Source organism: Musca autumnalis, unplaced genomic scaffold (assembly GCF_047663935.1).
Source record: "Musca autumnalis isolate F117 unplaced genomic scaffold, ASM4766393v1 scaffold_3, whole genome shotgun sequence".
NCBI classification, from domain to species: domain Eukaryota; kingdom Metazoa; phylum Arthropoda; class Insecta; order Diptera; family Muscidae; genus Musca; species Musca autumnalis.
In genome coordinates, this window is record NW_027411866.1 from 133,371,832 (window position 1) to 133,390,571 (window position 18,740).

An 18,740-nucleotide genomic window follows, 5' to 3' on the forward strand; every position below is an offset into this window, starting at 1 on the left:
AAACTTTTTGAAAAAACTTTTGTGTGACAACAATTAGCTAGTATATTGCGTTAACCCGCCCCGCTGAGTTGTTTTATATTTGATTCTCTCTCATGAACAAAACAAATGGCAAACAAAAATCATCCTCTGGCCTCTCCATAACAAAACGGCAAAAAGTACCAGACTACAAAAACGAAGCAAATATTTTTACGAAAACAACAGTTGGTGAATTTTTGGTCGGTTTTAGGGATAGGTAGTAGAAAGCAATAATCGATTTTTCGACTTTTCGATTTTGGGCTAAAACTATAAAAGCGATTTTTCGGTCTGGCGATTATTTCACTTGTCATAAAACTCGACTTTCGACTTTTTCATAACCGCAGAAAATCGATTATGATCGATTATTCGTCGATTTTCGAGTTTTCTTTTGATAATGTAAAACCGCCAAAAACTGTAAAACCGCCAAGTCAGTAATCAATGGGCAAACTCGAAAATCGATCACAAGATAATCGATTATGCGATTTTCCCTCCAGCCAAAAGGCGACCACGATTTTTAGACTATTAACTGCAAAAAGTCGACTAATCGATTAATCTAAAGTCGACTTACCTATCCCTAGACGGTTTTATATTCTTGTTCGATTTTTGTGTTTAGTATGGTTGCAATCTACCCCCAAAAATTGTATTCGAAAATGGCAATTGAGTGAAAAGATTGTGCACTCAATTCCTCTCTTTTCTTAAAATTGCGACAACTAATAATTTTTAAGCTATTTATTCTGATAGAAGACCATATGTGGGTAGTCGTTGGCCATATGTACATCCTGATATTAAAATATGCAAGAAAAGCTTGCAATCTATACCCAAAATTTGTATTAAAAAATGCAATTGAGTTAAAAGACTGTGCACGATTTCTCTGCCTTTGAGCGGGGTTTGCACTAGATATTTTTGCCGGGTTAACATTGATTATGAGGATTTATTTGACGCATGGTACAATAAAATAGAGGTAGGCCAGGTATGAAAATCACTGAGAAATGTCACCCTGCAGCCATGGCTTAAAACGTCAAATGGCATGGTACAATAATAATGGTATATGTACCTGCATAGGTATCCCGTATTACAAAAACATATGTCATATAGTGTAAAAACATTTCTTTAGCTAGGCTCCAGAATATTCTTGTTGGAAAAGTGTTCCAAAAATAGCAAAAGTTATTCCCAAACTTATGACAGTGAAAAAATGTCATTCACTTATTTTCTACTTGACAAGTTTGGCTAATCTGACATCGTGATTGCTGGCATCCGATTTGCAGATAAATGTCAGCAGAATTTTTACAAAAATTGTAATTTTTACATTCTCGTACTTTTGGAACAAATTTAAATTAATATCAATATTTGATAAATAGTTCATTCGTAAGTTTTGCTAAAAAAAAATCAACAATTTTATTTTGCCACGCGAATACACATTTTTTGTCCTTGTTTTCAATTTTAAGATATACCCCCATTATTACAACTTTCCTTTTGTTATTTTTTGGATTTAACGAACAGATTTATAGCTTTCCTGTTACCATAAAGTTAAAAGTGAACATTAAATTTGATGAAGGTCATTTGTACCATAAATTTTTACTGTGAAATTTATATTTTAAAGCCACCAAATTTCTCTATTATGCCTTTTAAAATCTAACCTTTAGCAAAAGGAAAGATGTAATAATGGGCCATAGTGTTACAGCAGAAGTTTTTTGTTGGAACAATTTAGCGATACATCTACCTTTATGATTGCATAATGTCAAAAACAGTACAAAATGTCAACCCTGCTTTTGACAGATTAGGCCATAAAAAGAAAAAAATTGTAATCAGCTGTTAGCTGTGGCCTACCTTTACTTTATTCTACCATGATTTGACGTTTACGCGATAGATTTGTCAAAATTCATTATTGTAAATAAGATTACATACAAAATGTAAACAAGCAATTCACAATAATACATTATTGTGACCAAATTTGACGTTTGGTATGATTTGATGCAAGATCTATTTAACAGGTCACGTAAGTAGCACAACAACAACTCATTTTTGGCAGAAAATTCTTCAATATGTCAAAATGCTTGTTTACGTTTCCATACAATTTATTCACAATAACAAAAATTTGACAGATTGAAACCAATCAGCTGGACGTTTTACGCCACCTTATTATTTCATCATGATTTGATGTAACATGCGTTTTCGCTTATATCAGGTTCTGGAACTGACTCTTTATGAGGATTTATTTGGCGTTTGCGCTATTGAATTGGCATTTGAAACCCAGTGTGTTTATTATTTCCGGTTACTTAAGTGCAAACGGGGTATCACATGTTGTCCGTAACGGGTTAATAAATATTAATAGTGATTGTGAATGATTGTTATGGTCAAAGACATAGAACTGTAAAGATTGGACATAGTGCATAATGCAGTTGATTTTTACTATGAAACCATAGATGGTGTTTGTGTATAACAGACAACTAACAGAACACGACGGCAACAAAAACAAGTATAACATAATTTTATGTCACCATATTGGAACATAACATTATGTTAGACCTCCAGCGCCATCTGCCGATGTATGGTAGCAATGAAAATGTCCCATCTTGTTATATTTAAAGTCTTTGTTATGGTTTTGGCCTAAGTGTATGGATTGTGTCTGCGATGGAAATTTATATAAAATAAATAATGCTATGCTATGACAGATGTCGCCCTGTGTCTTAAAAACCCGAACTCTGTTTTGGTCAAAGGTCACAGACACAAAAATAAAAATGCATTCTTTTGGTCGTCTATCTAAGTCCCTCTACAGTCAAACCTCTGAATGACCGAATCAAGGAACAAAAATTGAGATGGTTTGGTCATGTCGTAAGAATGCCAGCAGACAGACTTTCTCGTCAAGTGACGCATGCAAGGTGCGAAGGTCGAAGGCCTAGAGGCAAAATACGGATGACATGGGAGAAATCACTAACTGTTCCATTTAGAAAAAAACATAGATACGGAGAATGCAAAAAATATGGCCAGAGATAGAGTCAGATGGAAACCAGTTTGCAAAACACCCAACACTGAAAGATCCCGTCTACTTTGTATTAACTAAAGTAAGAAAGTAAGACCTTATTCATTGTAAAGAAAGAAAGTCGACTGCAGTTCATCTATAGACAAGAGGCCTATGGACACGAGATCTTCCATAGACCTTTCAATTTCTTTAAGCTTAAACATTGCTCTTATTTAGTTCTGTATTGTAAATAAAATACTTTAATATTGGAATAATAAAGGGATTAATAAAATCAAAATTTCATAACATTAACAAAGAGATTCCGCGATAGAGATTCTTTTCCGATATTTACATAAAAATCACAAAGTTCCACAAAGTTTTACTGGGAAACATAAATTTCAAATTCTTTGAACCCCATTTCTTCGCCGCCATAGGGTATATAACAGGATCCATGTGACGGTTGGACTTTTCCAACAGTAGTAGTGCCACCATGTTGAGCACGACCAATGTAAAGAGGTTCACCTTCGGCCGTTTGACCGCCAATTACAGCATTATGAGGCATGCTACCATTCCAGGGTACCCAACGGCCATAGCTATTGCACAAGACTTCATATTCTTTGTGGCTATGTTCAACACCACCGTATGGGACATAACAACAGCCATGAGATGGATGTAATTTGCCAGGAATTAAATCACTGCCGTGACGGGCACGAGCAATATACAAGTTGTCACTACCATCAATACCTCCGGAGACAGCATTGGGAGGTACCACCCCATTGGAGGCTGGTACCCAAGTTTCCGAAGCACCACCGCTGGGATAACTCATGGTAGTGGCTGCTGGATTCATGGAAGGCATGGGGTAACCCATGGCAGCAGGATTAAAACCGGGAGGTGGTTGATTGAAATTCATTTGTGGTACGCCCTGCATTGTCATCGATGGAGCAGTGGGTGCGGATTCAGCTAAAAGATAATAAGTTAAGGATCTATTACAGTTTCTTTGTTTTTTCTCTCACTTTTTAACTTACCTTCAAACGTCCACGATCCTGAGGCACCCCAACCAGTACAGATACCAACATATTGAATGGGAAACATATGTGGATCATGGAAGGTCATAAAGGCAGCAGCCTCACCCTCACGACCAACAGTAATGGTTTGATCATACCAACGAATCCAAAAGCCACGATATTCATTGGCATTTAAAATGCCTGGTGTGGGCACTTCAACAACATCAGGTTTTTGACGATTTTGACGTATTACAGATTTGGTATTACCCCAACCTCCGATGAATACCTCATACATTGGAAAACTTTCGGCAGGTTGTGCCGTCAAGGCCAAGTGAGCATCATTGGGAGCTTTTATCTTAAAGGTGAATACAAAATTCTGAGCTGGGAAAAATTGATATTCCAATTTGTCGGGAGTGTTGACTAAAATGGAAGATAAGAAAAAAATGAAATAAATATTTTTTAATGAATTTGTGTGTTTTGGTTTCGAAAGTCAATGCAAAAATGTGATTTAAATGAATTTGTGCGTTTTGGTTTCGAAAGTCAAGGCAAAAATGTGATTTACAAATGGTAGATAGTAGGTCAGATAGTCGTTAAAAAATAGTTTTTGAAAAATCTCATGATCCTTGAGAAAATAATAATTGAACAAATATTCTTACAAAGATCCACCAAAACATGGACAATATGTTGACAATTTGTAATGGAAAAGTTTTGCGACCACTGTGAACCTCACTTACTTACTTACTTAGCTGGCCCATTACAGAACATTTGTTCCAAAGACCGAACTAAGAAAAGATCTCCAATTCTCTCTGTTTAGTGCTTCACTTTTTGGAATACCGCGCCTTGTCATCTCTTCATCCACTTGTTTGCGCCATCTATTCTTTGGCCTGCCAATTCTGCGTGCACCGCCATGTGGCTCGAATTTATACGCCTTTTTAGCGGGTTCATCATCGTTCATTCTTATTATATGGCCTATCCAACGCAATTGCTGCATCCCGATACGTTTAACTATATTGGTGTTGTTGTATAGCAGATACATTCGAAGTCGATATTCACCGTCAACGCAGATTGGTCCATAGATCTTTCGAAGAATTTTTCTCTCAAACACACCAAGCACTGCTTTGTCTGCTTGCGCAAGTACCCAGGCTTCGGAACCATACATCAGAACGGGTAGTATCAGTGTTTTGAAAAGCGTTGCTTTTGTTTGACGAGGTATGGCTTTATTCCTAAACTGCTTACTCAGCCCGAAGTAGCATCTGTTGGCCAACACTATTCTTCTTCGTATTTCACAACTGATGTTGTTGGTTGTGTTTACGGCGGTGTCGAGGTAGACGAAGTCCCTTACTACCTCAAAATTATAGGAACCAACGCCAACAGTTGGCCCGATCTCTATGGACGCATTACGCGACGACACCATTAACTTTGTCTTCTCGTCGCTTACCGCCAGACCCACTTTAGCAGATTCTCCTTCGACTTTCATTAAGGTATCGGTTACTTCTTTTACTGATCGTCCCATTATGTCTATATCATCAGCATAAGCAAGTAACATGTGACTATTGGTGTAGATTGTGCCACCTCTTTTGACGTTTGCCACTCGTATAACCTTTTCTAGCAGGATGTTGAAAAGATAACACGAAAGGCTGTCTCCTTGCCTGAAACCTCTTTCGGTACAAAACTCTTCGGAGAGGTTCTTTCCTATTTTAACTGAAGATCTTGTGTCATTTAGAGTCATTTGACAAAGCCGAATGAGCTTTGCGGGGATAGCAAATTCAGACATTGCTTGGAATTCCTTTGAACGTAGCGGGCTGTCGAAGGCTGCTTTATAATCGACAAAAAGGTGGTATGTGTCGATCTGCACCTCTTGGGTCTTCTCCTGGATTTGCCGCAGGGTAAATATCTGGTCAATGGTGGACTTGCCAGGTCTAAAGCCGCATTGATATGGTCCCATTATTTCGTTGACCTAAGCCCATGGTCGTTCGCACAATATCCCTGACACTATCTTGTAGGTGATAGGGAGAAGACTTATGCCCATATAGTTGGAGCATAAAGTCTTATCTCCTTCCTTATGGACGGGACACAGGATGCTCAGGTTCCAATCGTCGGGTACGCGTTCTTCCTGCCAGATGGAGCTAACTAACACATGCATACACCTTATCATCGTGTCGCCTCCGGTTTTAAACAGCTCGGCTGGTAGGCCATAAGCTCCTGCTGCCTTATTATTCTTCAGCCCGTTTATTGCTGTCTTTACCTCATCTTGCCCGGGTGGTATACATTCAATACCATCATCTGGGATTGGATCTGTGGTATCTTCGTCGACTTCGCTACTATTGGATACCAACAGTTTGGAAAAATGCTCTTTCCATATCTTTAGCGCACTATGTGTATCAGTTACCAGATTACCTTCCTGGTCTCTACAGGAGGATGTGCCAGTTCCAAAGCCATCAGTTTGATGTTTCACTCTTTGGTAGAATTTTCGGACTTCATTCTGTCTCCTGTACATCTCGATTTGTTTACACTCCCGCTTTTCCATCTCTCTCTTTTTCCTGCGGAAAAGACGTTTCTTCTCTCTCCTTTTCTCTCGATACCTCTCTGGTGCGCTACGCGTTGCTACTGATTGTAAAGTAGCACGACACTCCTGGTCATACCATGGATTCCTTGGTGGAGGTCTCTGGTATCCAAGTACTGATTTTGCGGATGTTTGCATGGAGTGGGCAATGTTTTGCCATTGTCCTGATATGTTATCGGGACGAGGAGTGCTTTGATTAAGCAATTGGGCCAGTTGAGTGGAATATGCTGTGGCTATCTGTTGGGATATCAGCTTACCGATGTCCAACTTCCGTGTTGTATCTTTTGGCACATTTTTTGCTACGTTTAATCTGGTACGTACCTCGGAACGATCGTACATCCAACACGCTTGATGCATGTCTTTCATCTATCACAAAGTGATCAATTTGATTACTTGTTCTTTGTTATGAATATCGAGATGCTTAAATGTGGTACTACTAACTACCATGTTTCTTGCAGCTGCAAAGTCTATCAGCCTTATACCATTGTCAGATGTTTCATTGTGGAGACTGAATTTCCCGGCTGTTGCGCCAAAGATATTCTCCTTTCCAATTTTGGCATTAAAATCGCCATGGGCATGGGCAACGGTCATAAGCTTCTAAGCGCTCGTAAAATATACCTTTGGTCTGTTCGTCCTTTTCTTCAGTGGGGACATGAGCGCAAATAAAGCTGATGTTGAAGAATTTTGCTTTAATTCGAATTGCAGAGATGTTTTAACCTCCGACCAACTACAAATCCGCAACCAAACTCATGCTTTGTGTCATGGCAGCTATAATACAGTGCGTCACCTTTAGGTGTTGTTGTGACACCTTTCCCGTTCCATCGTATTTCCTGTATGGCAGTAATGTCGGTCTTGTACTTTTCAAGTACATCTGCCAATGCGTAAACTGCACCTTCTCTATAAAGAGTGCGAACATTCCAGGTGCAGATTCGCAGGTCATGGTCTTTAAAACGCTTGCGGGGTTCGTAAACATTAGAGGGGTTTGTTTTTCTTTTCTTTCGTTTTTTTCATAGTAGGCTGTAGGCCCAAACCCAAGTTTTTAACGTTCTTATGGGTGAACGCGCAGCACATGTTAGCTCACCACCTTTAACGGGTGTTAAAGACAGTTACCCAGGTGACACCACGGGGAGGTCAGCGTCCACTTGAGATGAAAGAGGGACCCAGATAAATCCTGGGCTTTGTCATGTTAAAGCCGGCCAGGACCGTTCCTTGGTATCTTTCATCCCCAACGTCCCCCTGTAAGATAATGAGACTAAATCACTGAAAATCGGGCGGTACCTTTCTAAGGGTGGCTATATCAAAACGTTGTAGCAAGGGGTATTTCTGTGTGGAAGTTTTGTAGGCCCAAAGACCGCTAAATACCAAATTCATTCTATTTTTGTGGCTAATGCGGCTAAAACCCTAAAAATACCGAAAATTGGGATGTACCGTCATATATCAAAACCAAATTTTTATATCAAAGTAGAATTAATAGAAACTTCTGTATCCAGTTATATGGAACTATCTTAAATAATACGATCTCTATCGTCATATCGACTTAGAATTTTGTGCTGACTTCGACGAATATTTTGATGTATTACAAGGTATGGTATGACAAGCTTAGTATAGCCTCCATCTTATAGTGGGGACTAAAAAAATCTGAATTTCTAGTTCGTCGTTGAAAAAATATTCTTTAAAAACAAAACATTCTCTGAACGATTGATGAATTAATATGTGAATATATAAGTGACGTCATAGTGAAACTGGTTGCTACAGTTCAAGTTCAGTTTGGGGTGACCTAACCATTGTAACATGTTACAACATAAGAACAACTAGCTATGATGACAAAAAAAAGTTTTATTTGATTTATATGTTATTGCCAAGTTATGCATCTAAAAATTCCGAAACAAATGGTACATGTATTTAAAATACATTTCAAATCAATATAATTTTATATGAATTTTTTCTTCATTATGGCAAAAACATGCCTGGCACTGGCATTTGTTTACAAATAATCGTCAAATTTGCCGATCATGCTATACACGCCCTCCTCCACTTTACGTTTTCTCCTGAATTGTTAACTTAAAATTTTGTTTTTATCCAAAAAAAAAAAAAAAAATTAAATTAAACAAATGTGTTTGCGAATCCACAAACATTAGGTATCTGGCATTGTCTATCTCTCCGCTGATGACATAAGCGCAACAGCCAATTCATTTGCTGTTGTCGTATGTTTGCTTTTAAAAAGAATTAACGAAAAATATAGAAAAATACTTGTTGACATGGAAAGTGGTAATTGTATGCATGTAACAGTTGGATGTACTACTAGGAGATTACCAGTCAAATCAATCTGGGCTACACATCTACATACATATGTATATACCAAGTAATTTTTCAATATGTCTGTTCCAGAACCTGCTAAATTTTACTAGCAAAAAGTTGTTTCCTTTATAATATCGAAACAATGTAAAAATTAGTAAAAACTTGCAGTTCTGGAACAGACCAAATATCTTCCCCGTATCACGTTAAAAAAACCTCTGTGAATCATTATTGTTGAGAATCCAAAAAATGATACATTTTCGCATTTATCTAGTTTCACTTCCAACTGGGTATATTCAGAAAACAATTCGCCGATACGCTTGAGATAATTTCGTATGGAGAACAGAAAAAAGTGTTATGACTCATTTCAAAGTTAAGCGCTGAATGTTGAAATAATCGCACCTCTCCTGTTATTCTCCAAAAGCAATGCAATTGCAAATGCGAACTACTAATTTGTAGGTGGTGGTTGCTATATTTGTAGTTGCAGCGACTTACAAATTATGATAATAAAATTGTTATTGTAACAAGTTAATGTGTATTGAATGTATAGCGCCCAGTCCGAGTGAGGTCAAGGTCGAGCAATATGCCGAGTGAGTAATAAAACAAGCAACAAGTAAAAAAGTATCAGTCGGCTTGGCGACAGAGATATTAACCTCAGCCTGTGTATATTGAAACAATTTTTCCCAAATAACGTATGTATTTAGAGGGTTTTAAAAATTTTAGAAGTATGAACCGACAAAAATGTTGATTAGTAGTAAAAGCAAATGTTTTGCGGAGGAAATACTTAAAGGAATGGATCGACATTGACCATTATGGAAGTGGATCTCCAGCCACAACATACGGTGCCATAGAGGGTTTTTACACCCTTCGGGCTGTTTGCTCAAGAAGTGTGGATTTGCCCCTGAAAAAACTTTTACCATTGTAAATGAGGCAGCGAATGCAAGTTGCTTCAACAAAAATCAAAATGATTCGATTTCAGGCCTTAAAGTGAACTTATCCGAAATTTTGTGTGGGAGGTACCGGATGGAGTGGGCAAGTATAGTCCATATTTGAACCTGATCTATATCTGGTAGATATATTAGGATGTGTAAGGTATAAACCAATTCGGCCACTCCTTTCAAGAGTAACCGTACGAACAATTTTTCCGAACATTTTTGAAATTTTGTGGGGGATGTACCTGAAGGATTGGACCGATATGGCTTGTCTTCGAACTTAAACTATGTTTCGACAAAATATTACTAAGGCCAAATTTTAGACCCAATCGGCAGATCCTTTCGAGAGTCATCTTGCGCTCCAACCACCTCACACGGTGTCACAGGGGTTTTGTGCAACTTTCAGGCTATTTTCTCAGGAAGTATGGACTTGCCCCTGATGAAACTTATACCGTCGTATGGAGGGCAGTGAATACAAGTTGCTACAACAAAAATCAAAGCGATTCGAGAGAAGTTCTTAAACTGAACTTATCCGAAATTTTGTGTGGGAGGTACCCGAAGGAGTGGACCAATTAAGTCCATATTAGAAACTCATCTAAGTCTAGTAGACATTTCACGATTTGCAAAGTATGGACCAAATCGGTTACTTTCTTCAAGAGTTATCGTACGTACAAATTTTCCGAGCATTTTCGAACTTTTGTGGGGGAGGTACCGGAAGGAGTAAACCGATATAACCCATCTTCGAACTTAAACTAAGTTTGGACAAAATATTACGAAGGCCAAATTTTATACCGAATCGGTTGATCCGTTCCAGAGTTATCGTGCGCACCAGCCAGACAGACAGACAGACGGACGGACATTGCTCAATCGACTCCAAATTGTCTGAAACACATTTCGTCCAAACATACTTGGGGTTTAAAACCATTATTTCGATGAGGCACATTTTGCCCGTATGAAAGTGTATATAACCTCGTTAGCATAAATGCTGAGGGCAAAAAACGGTATTAAGTTAGGTCGGGCCGAAGTTTTTATACACTCTATCACGAAATGTATTGAAGTGAATAGGAACAATTAGTATCCCTTTGTCTATGAAGGTACTAAGCCTCTTATTTCTTACTGGAGCAGATGATTTTGACTGATGATACTCCCTTTAAAAGAGCTCATATGGGGCGTCATCGTTGTTCTTTCCAAAACATGTACAACATAATTGAACTTTTTTTATGATTACAAGAAACCCCGCACAGATTATGAAAGAGGACCGAAAAAAAGAAGACACATATATCGGCGTTTTGAAAGTTTACGTCGGGAAGTAATCTAAATAGGCGTGGCAAGTACCGCTCATTTCTACAGGTTTAAACATATTCGACATCAGATTCTTTGGAATCCTTGCATTTTATGTATAAAGTATCTTTAGCAATATTACTGACAACAATGCGGGTTATCTTTTTATGATAAATATTAACTCTCAGGCGAGTCACTAAACGGGTCTTTTTGGTCCTTATTTCAAAAACTTTTAAAAACTTCTTTAAAATGTGATCGTATCAGATCAAAATATTCCACAAAATTATTTGGCTGCTCTGTAAAATTGACTGAATTAACCCTAGAAACTGACATACATGTCGCTCATTTACTCAAAGAGTGACATTTAAAAAAATGCGTTTTCTGAGTTGGCAATTTCTATTTTTTCTACGACTTCTACATTATCTTGTGTCAAATTTTCATGCTGATATCTCTAAAACTCGACGAGTTATAGCTCATTTACTACGAGTTTCGCACAATTCAACACAAACGTTTTTTGAGTTTATGAAGCACTAAAACACGTCAAATCATGCTTGAACATGCACAGAAATTTAGCACTGATATCTGGCTATCTGGTTGCAAAATATAGTCCAAGTAGTTATTTTAGTTTTAGAGTAATAATCTTTTTAAGTTGGGAAGTCAAATTTCAATCGCCAACTTCGCCAACGCGTTTTTCTCGAAACTTGATTTTTTGAGATGTGTCACTCTTTGAGTAAATGAGCGATGTGTGTAACATGAATGATCATAACAAATTTAATTAGGATATGGCTAGTTATTTGGATTTCAAGGGTTCATTCAGTCAATTTTGTCAGAGCAGGAGTAGTTGTCATCATTATAGTATTTAGGACCATCCAAAATCATGGATGTTAGGACCCGTATGTTAGATATATTCACTGGACTATCCCCGCAATTTTACCTATGACTTATCCTGATGACGTTATTTTAGTTTATAATACTAAAACGCATAATTTTTCAAAGTCCGATCTGGGTTATGAATATTTTCCCTATATATATTCACCATAGATATTTCGAAAACAGTTTGGATCGAGCACACGTAATCTTCTGAAAGAATTGATTATGAAAAAACATCAATAAAATATATTTTGTGGCAGCAGATAACGAAAATGTGGATAAAAACGGTAGCATATGGTCCTAAATCATATATAAAAAGCGAAAGCTTCTAGAGATGTTAAATGTTATAGCTACAAATTTCTTTTGTTCAGAGACTCATAATGAAATTTGATTTGGAACATTTCTTCTTTTGACACAATCCCCAAAAAGTGAGGTATTTTAGGAGGTTTAGGCTCAGTATGGAATAAATTTTAATTAAGAGTCTAAAAGTTTAACAAATAATTTCTACCTATAATATCTAATTTTGTAACGTCATTTTCTTAACAAAGTATTTTACTTAGGTATCTAGTTTGTTCTAGGACTTACAGTGAAATTGTGTGCAGAATATTTCTTCTTTTAACACATTTCGTCTTTAAATAAATTTCATGTTACTTTCATGTATCAACTCGAAAAAAGAACAAAACAAATTTATTCAAAAAATATTTGGGTGTTTTGTTGGCAAATTTGATGTATATATTTTCATGATATATATTGTAAATACATAATTTATTTATTCGGTAACTTATATTGAAATTTGATGGAGAATATGTTTGTCTTTGACGTCTTCTATCTAGAATGAAGTTTTGTGGGACAAATATTAATAAACTCAGATAAAGTACAACATTAACCCTAAAACGTGATTTTACTTTTGGCAAATTCCTGGCGTTTAGATACGATTTAGAGTTTTGGTGTATTCGGGGACCTATAGTAAAATTTTATGGCAAATAATTTTGTAGAATATTGTGATCTGATACGATTTAATTTTAATGGAGTTTTTAAACGTTTTTGAAAAAAGGGACCAAAAAGACCCGTTTAGTGACTCGCATGAGGGTTAATTTTTTCGTAAAAAGATACCCCGCATTGTTGTCAGTAATATTGCCAAAGACATTTTATACCTAAAATGCAAGGATTCCCAGGAATCTGATGTCGAATATTTCAAAACCTGTAGAAATGGGCGGCACTTGCCACGCCTATTTAGGTTACTTCCCGACGTAAACTTTCAAAACGCCGATACACGTGTCTTCGTTTTTTTCATAAACTGGCCGAATTATCTTGTAATGTTTTTTTCATAAACTGGCCGAATTATCTTGTAATTATTTTTTGTGTTGTACAGTGCAATTTTCCGAATGGAGGTTTTGTATCCTCTAGCAACATTTGACAAAAAAAAAAAAACACCGAAATTCATAAAATTGAGAAATACCGGCTAGACTAAAACCCGAATATACATGGATAGTTTTTTGCGAGTAAGTTTTTCTATATTCTGGGAACATAAAATTCCAATTAACAACCTATTCGGTAGAAAAATGTAACTAAGATCTTCAAAAAATCTTAAATGGGGACACTCTTATATGAGGGCTGTACCAAAACGTGGACATATCGTGTGATTTTTGTAAGGGATGATTTGTACCTGGAAACATGTGGTGTAGCTTTAACGAAGACTAAATTTCATTAATTCCGGTTGAATAATTTGGCTAAAACTTCCAAAATACCGAAAATCGGTACCGTTCTATGGGGGCTATATGAAGACGTGGACCTATACCGACAAATTTTAGATGGAAAGTTTTATACGCCCAACAAAAGAAGACAAAGTACAAAATTTCAGCCATTTCGGTTGAGGCCTCAACCTTCAAAATATCGAAAATCGCGAAGTACCGTTCTGCGGAGCGCTGATTTATATGGACAAATTATAGGTGGAAAGTTTTATACCCCCAGCAAAGACTAAATACCAAATTTCAGCCATTTCGGTTTGATATTAGTTACAGTTCAATGGAGGCTATATAAAAAAAAAATATAAAGCTCTATTTAAAAATTTACGAGCTGTATCTCGATTTCAACAGACGGACGTCTGCCTGTTGAAATCAAGACACAGCTTCCAATATTGAAAATAGAGCTCTATAATTTAAGCTAAAAAATGTGTTCAGCCAAGTGAAAGTGCTAAGTTTTATGACCACAGAGAACCTCAAATGTCAAATTACAGCTTGTACGGTTAAAAATTGTAGCTAAAATCCTTAAAATATGGGGGATACACCAAAACAAGAACCTATGTTGACGATTTTTGGTGGAGAAGTTTTGTGACCGAATCTGCGAATCTTCAATATTAAATTACAGGTAGTTTGGTCAAAAGCTAGCTAGCTAAAATCCTTAAAATACCGAATATCGGAAGGTACCGTTATATGGAGGTTATTCCAAAACCTGTACCTATCTTTAAAATTTTTGCTGAAGTAGTTTTTTGACCACTGGGAATCCCAAACGTCAAATTACAAGTAGTTCGGTAAAAAATATAGCTATAATCCCAAAAATACCAAAAACGGGTGATACCGTTATATGGGACTATACCAAAACGTGGGCCGATATACATAGCTCATCTTCGAACGTGATCTGCCTATGGAGAAAAGACACTCGGGTGCAAAAATACAGCGCTCTAGTTCAATTGTTGTGGACGCTAGAGTGATTACAACAGACGGACGGACAGACTGACATGGCTATATCGACTCCGAATTTTATCCTGATCAAGAATTAATATACTTTATAGGGTCGGAAATGTATATTTCAATGCGTTACAAACAGAAAAACAAACTTAATATACCCTCCATACTATGGTGGAGGGTATAAAAATCAGTTTTTACGGTCGTCAGTTACTTTAATTATTCAAATATTTGAAGATAATAAATGCTTTTAATTTTGGGAAAATATGGAAAAAAATTCACATTGCAAACAATTATCGGATTTGGACCCTTATATAGACAAAACTACTTGACGTATCAATGACAAAATGCAAAATCCTTCTAATTGGAATGTTTGCTATCGACTCCCATCAAAATATTTGTACTCCAAGGTACTTGTTTTTGACCGCTGTCGTGACACTGTGTGGCTTTCTTACTTGTTTATTTTATTTTAGCCGCATTATCCAGTCGAAATTTGGTTTTTATATAGCCTCCAAAGAATAGATTTTCGATAGTTTTAAAGTTTTAATTACATTATCCAACCGAAATGGCTATTTAGTCTCCGTTGGAGGTATAAAACAGTTGTGCAAATAGTCCCCATAGAACGGTATCTCTCGATTTTGGCAATTGTGTAGGTTTTAGCCATATTATACAACCGAAATATCTGAAATATTGCAGAGAATTCCCAGTACAAATCAACGTTTTTTCGTATAGACCCCTTAGAACAAATACTGCCCGATTATCGGTGTTTTTAAAGCTTTTGTTTCACTATTCAACTGAAATGGTTTAAATCTGGCTTCTTTGTGACTATTGAAAAATTATTTTCTCACACATAAAACATGTTCAATCTATACATATTATCCAAGTCCCTACATTGTATAGAACACTCCACATTCCCATTTGTTAACACTAAGAATATATTTTTTCCGCACTGGTCATTTCAGAGACAATTATAGGTTTTGTTATATTATTTTGTTTGTTGCACTAATTAGTACACAGTTTATAAACTTACCAGTAGGCATTATGATTGATTCTCTTAGATTTTTAACTCACACACAAATTGATTTCAGTTCCGACTTGAAGTAACCGCAATTCACTACTAAATAACGATTTTAAATTATTTTGAATAAAAACTCTGTTGAGACAAAAACATTTTTTTTGTATATTTCTTCCAGTTATCATCATTTGTTTTGTTAAACAAAACGAAAACAAAAACCATTTGAGTTTGTTGTTTTTGTTTGGATGTGGAACTTGACCGGCAAAACAACTCTTGAGTGACAAAAAAAGAGAAAAAAATATTCAAAAATAAAATAATACTGAGAGCATCATCGGTATTCAATAGATACAATTTATTGTTGTATTTATAATAATGGAGAAAAATATAAAGTTTACAATAGGGTGGAACGAGCAGCCACGAGAAATGGTTGATTAGATTGCCATTTTCAAACTGCAAGTAAAATATTATTGTTTTTGGATATAATAAAATAGCAAAGACAGAATGCAGAATAAAATCTACGGGAATTTGTATATTAGACGTATTAAATAAATATTACAAAATATTATGAAAAATATGATAATATTGAAAAAATGCACTAACATTGTTGCTATTTCTCCTGGTTTTAAGCTTTTTGTTTATCCCCTCTAATATATCAAATGTAGCTTTAATATTAATTGTTTGTACATATATATGTACATATATTCTAATACATTTGCGTACAAAGAGAGTAAAATATACACTGAGAACATCAAACAAACAAATATTAAAATAAAGAAAACAAAACAAAATTGTATCCATCAGCTAACAGCTGATAACAAAAATTAAACAAATTGTATCCCGCAAATGAGAAATTTAATTATTAAAAAATATACAAATGGTCAAGGTTATTTTATTAGAGATACACTGCCGCTCACTTGAAAAGAACCAACTACCAAATTTTTTTCAGCCTCCATTTTTTCCGATTTATACAAGATATGAAGCGTTGAACTTTTTTTAAATTTTGTTTCATGTGTTTGGAGTAAACCTAGTCATTCACTTGTATTCAAATCCGATTTTTATAAGAATTATACAACAAATGTGTGGTTTATTGTGTTTAAACGCATTACTAATTACGAAAGACATGGGTGTCCATTTCTTTCACCCTAAATGCGCACGACAAATTACAAATGAGTTCTAAAACAGGCATTTCTAGTAGTGAGAAGCATTTTTGGATGTCCGGAGTGGTAACTTCGTCACGATTTTATAAACTTTTGTACACTTCGAGTTATTAAATTATTAATTTTGAGAAGAAATGCGGATATCCTGAAATTAAAATTAACTTGTTGAAGGAATAAGGTAATACCCGTTAGCATTACACTTGATTATAAAAATAATCCTTGCCAAAGCAGGAGATACTGGTGTGTTCTTAATCAGAAAGGATATACTTATATCGAATATTACCGAAAGTTTTTTGTTTTCAATATTTACTGAATATGCTTCGATATTCTAATACAATCTTTCTGCATACCCAAGTTTGAAAGCAGGGTTCTATTCGAATTAACCACATTTTTTACTCAAGTTTTTGACTTTATTTTGCTTTCGTTGTATAATTCTTATATACATCGGATGTGAATATAAGTTGATGACTAAGTTTACTCCAAACACATGAAACCAAATATAAAAAAAAGTTCAACGCTTCATGTCTTGGATATATACATAAATAGGAAGAAAATGGAGGTTAAAACAAAATTTGGCAGGGGTTCTATTTAAGTGAGCGGCCCTGTAGACAGTTGTGGCCCTAAATTAGGGATAAATCTGTGTTTTATATGGAAAACTAAATATCGTCCATTTACTTAAAGAGTGTGATAACTTCTTTAATATTGGTCTCTTGTGGTGAAATTGAAAATTCGTCATTACAGTTAAAAAATAATAATAAACAATTTATGGAAAAACTTATTCAATGGTTGGTACCATTATATGAGGGATATACCAAAACACGGACCTATTCGGGACCTCTGAGCATTTCAAATGTTAAATTACAGCTAGTTCGGTTAAAAATTTTAGCTAAAATCCTTTAAATACCGAAAATTGCGAGGACCAAAGAAATGTCCTATGTGGACCTATGGTAGAGAAGTTTCGGGACCACTGAGAACCTAAAATGTCAAATTTCGGATAGTTCGGTTAAAAACTGTAGCTAAAATCCTCAAAATACCGAAAATCAGGGGGTACCGTTATATGGGGGCTATTCCAAAACATGGACCTGTATTGACAATTTTTAGTGGAGAAGTTTCGGGACCACTGAGAACCTTAAATGTCAAATGGCAGCTAGTTTGGTCAAAAATGTAGGTAAAATCCCTAAATACCTTAAATCGGGATGTACCGTTTTATGGGGGCTATACCCAAATGTTGGGCTATCCTGGCAATTTTTTAGAAGTTTAGTGGAGTATTTTTTGTTCATTTGGAACCTCAAATGTCAAACTCTCTTGGAACTACAGGTGCCAAATTGGAGACAATTTGTAGATTAGAGTCTCTAAATACCTTATATAAGGAAATTAGTGGAGAAAATTTTTGCCCATTGGGAATCCCAAATGTCAAATTTCAGAAAAATGTACCTAAAATCCTCAACATACTTTAAATCGGGTGGTAGCGTTATATACCAAAACGTGGACCTATGTAGCCCATCTTCGAACGTGACCTGCCTATGGAAAAAATACACTCGGGTGAACATTTTAGCATTCTATCTCAATTATTACGGACCCTAGAGTGATTACAACAGACGGACGGAGAGCCGGAAATGGCTATATCGTCCTAGAATTTTATCTTGATCAAGAATATATATACTTTATATGGTAGCAAATGATTAGTTCAATGGGTTAAAAACAGAAAAACATACTTAAAATGCCCTCCATACTATGTATAGTGAAGGGTATAAAATGGAAACATTTTATGGTTTAGCGACTATTTCGACATCCACATTTAGTCAGACAATTCAACCTTATTTGCATCATTGTAAAGTTGACATTTTCTACTTTCTGTCAGGCTTTTATTTTGGAATATCCTTAATAGAAGCGGAATATGTGCATAAGAATAAAACGTTGACTATTTCCTCATAGAAGTACAACTAAATATTATTTTTACCGCTA

At 35.8% G+C, this 18,740-nt stretch overlaps 3 protein-coding genes across 3 annotated transcripts in view; 1 reads left to right on the forward strand and 2 right to left on the reverse strand.

Annotated features, from left to right (window-relative positions):
* Positions 1 to 3,206: 3,206 nt before the first annotated feature.
* Positions 3,207 to 15,774, reverse strand: LOC141397771 (uncharacterized). The gene is made up of 3 exons (XM_073974471.1): positions 15,634 to 15,774; positions 4,000 to 4,398; positions 3,207 to 3,934 (listed from the first exon to the last, which is right to left on the reverse strand). The coding sequence occupies exons 1-3, from the start codon at positions 15,641 to 15,643 to the stop codon at positions 3,354 to 3,356; spliced, it is 990 nt and encodes a 329-aa protein (XP_073830572.1). The 5' UTR covers positions 15,644 to 15,774; the 3' UTR covers positions 3,207 to 3,353.
* On the reverse strand, positions 5,782 to 15,561 carry LOC141397772 (uncharacterized). The gene is made up of 3 exons (XM_073974472.1): positions 15,278 to 15,561; positions 13,586 to 13,604; positions 5,782 to 7,942 (listed from the first exon to the last, which is right to left on the reverse strand). Exon 3 carries the CDS (start codon positions 6,905 to 6,907, stop codon positions 5,936 to 5,938), a length of 972 nt encoding a protein of 323 aa, XP_073830573.1. The 5' UTR covers positions 6,908 to 7,942; positions 13,586 to 13,604; positions 15,278 to 15,561; the 3' UTR covers positions 5,782 to 5,935.
* A 204-nt stretch (positions 15,775 to 15,978) lies between the features above and the next one.
* The window catches only part of LOC141398308 (uncharacterized), a 36,764-nt gene continuing 34,002 nt past the window's right edge, over positions 15,979 to 18,740 (forward strand). The window contains exon 1 of the mRNA XM_073975589.1: positions 15,979 to 16,074. The gene's annotated coding sequence lies outside the window, so the exon portion shown is untranslated. The remainder of the gene's footprint in view (positions 16,075 to 18,740) is intronic.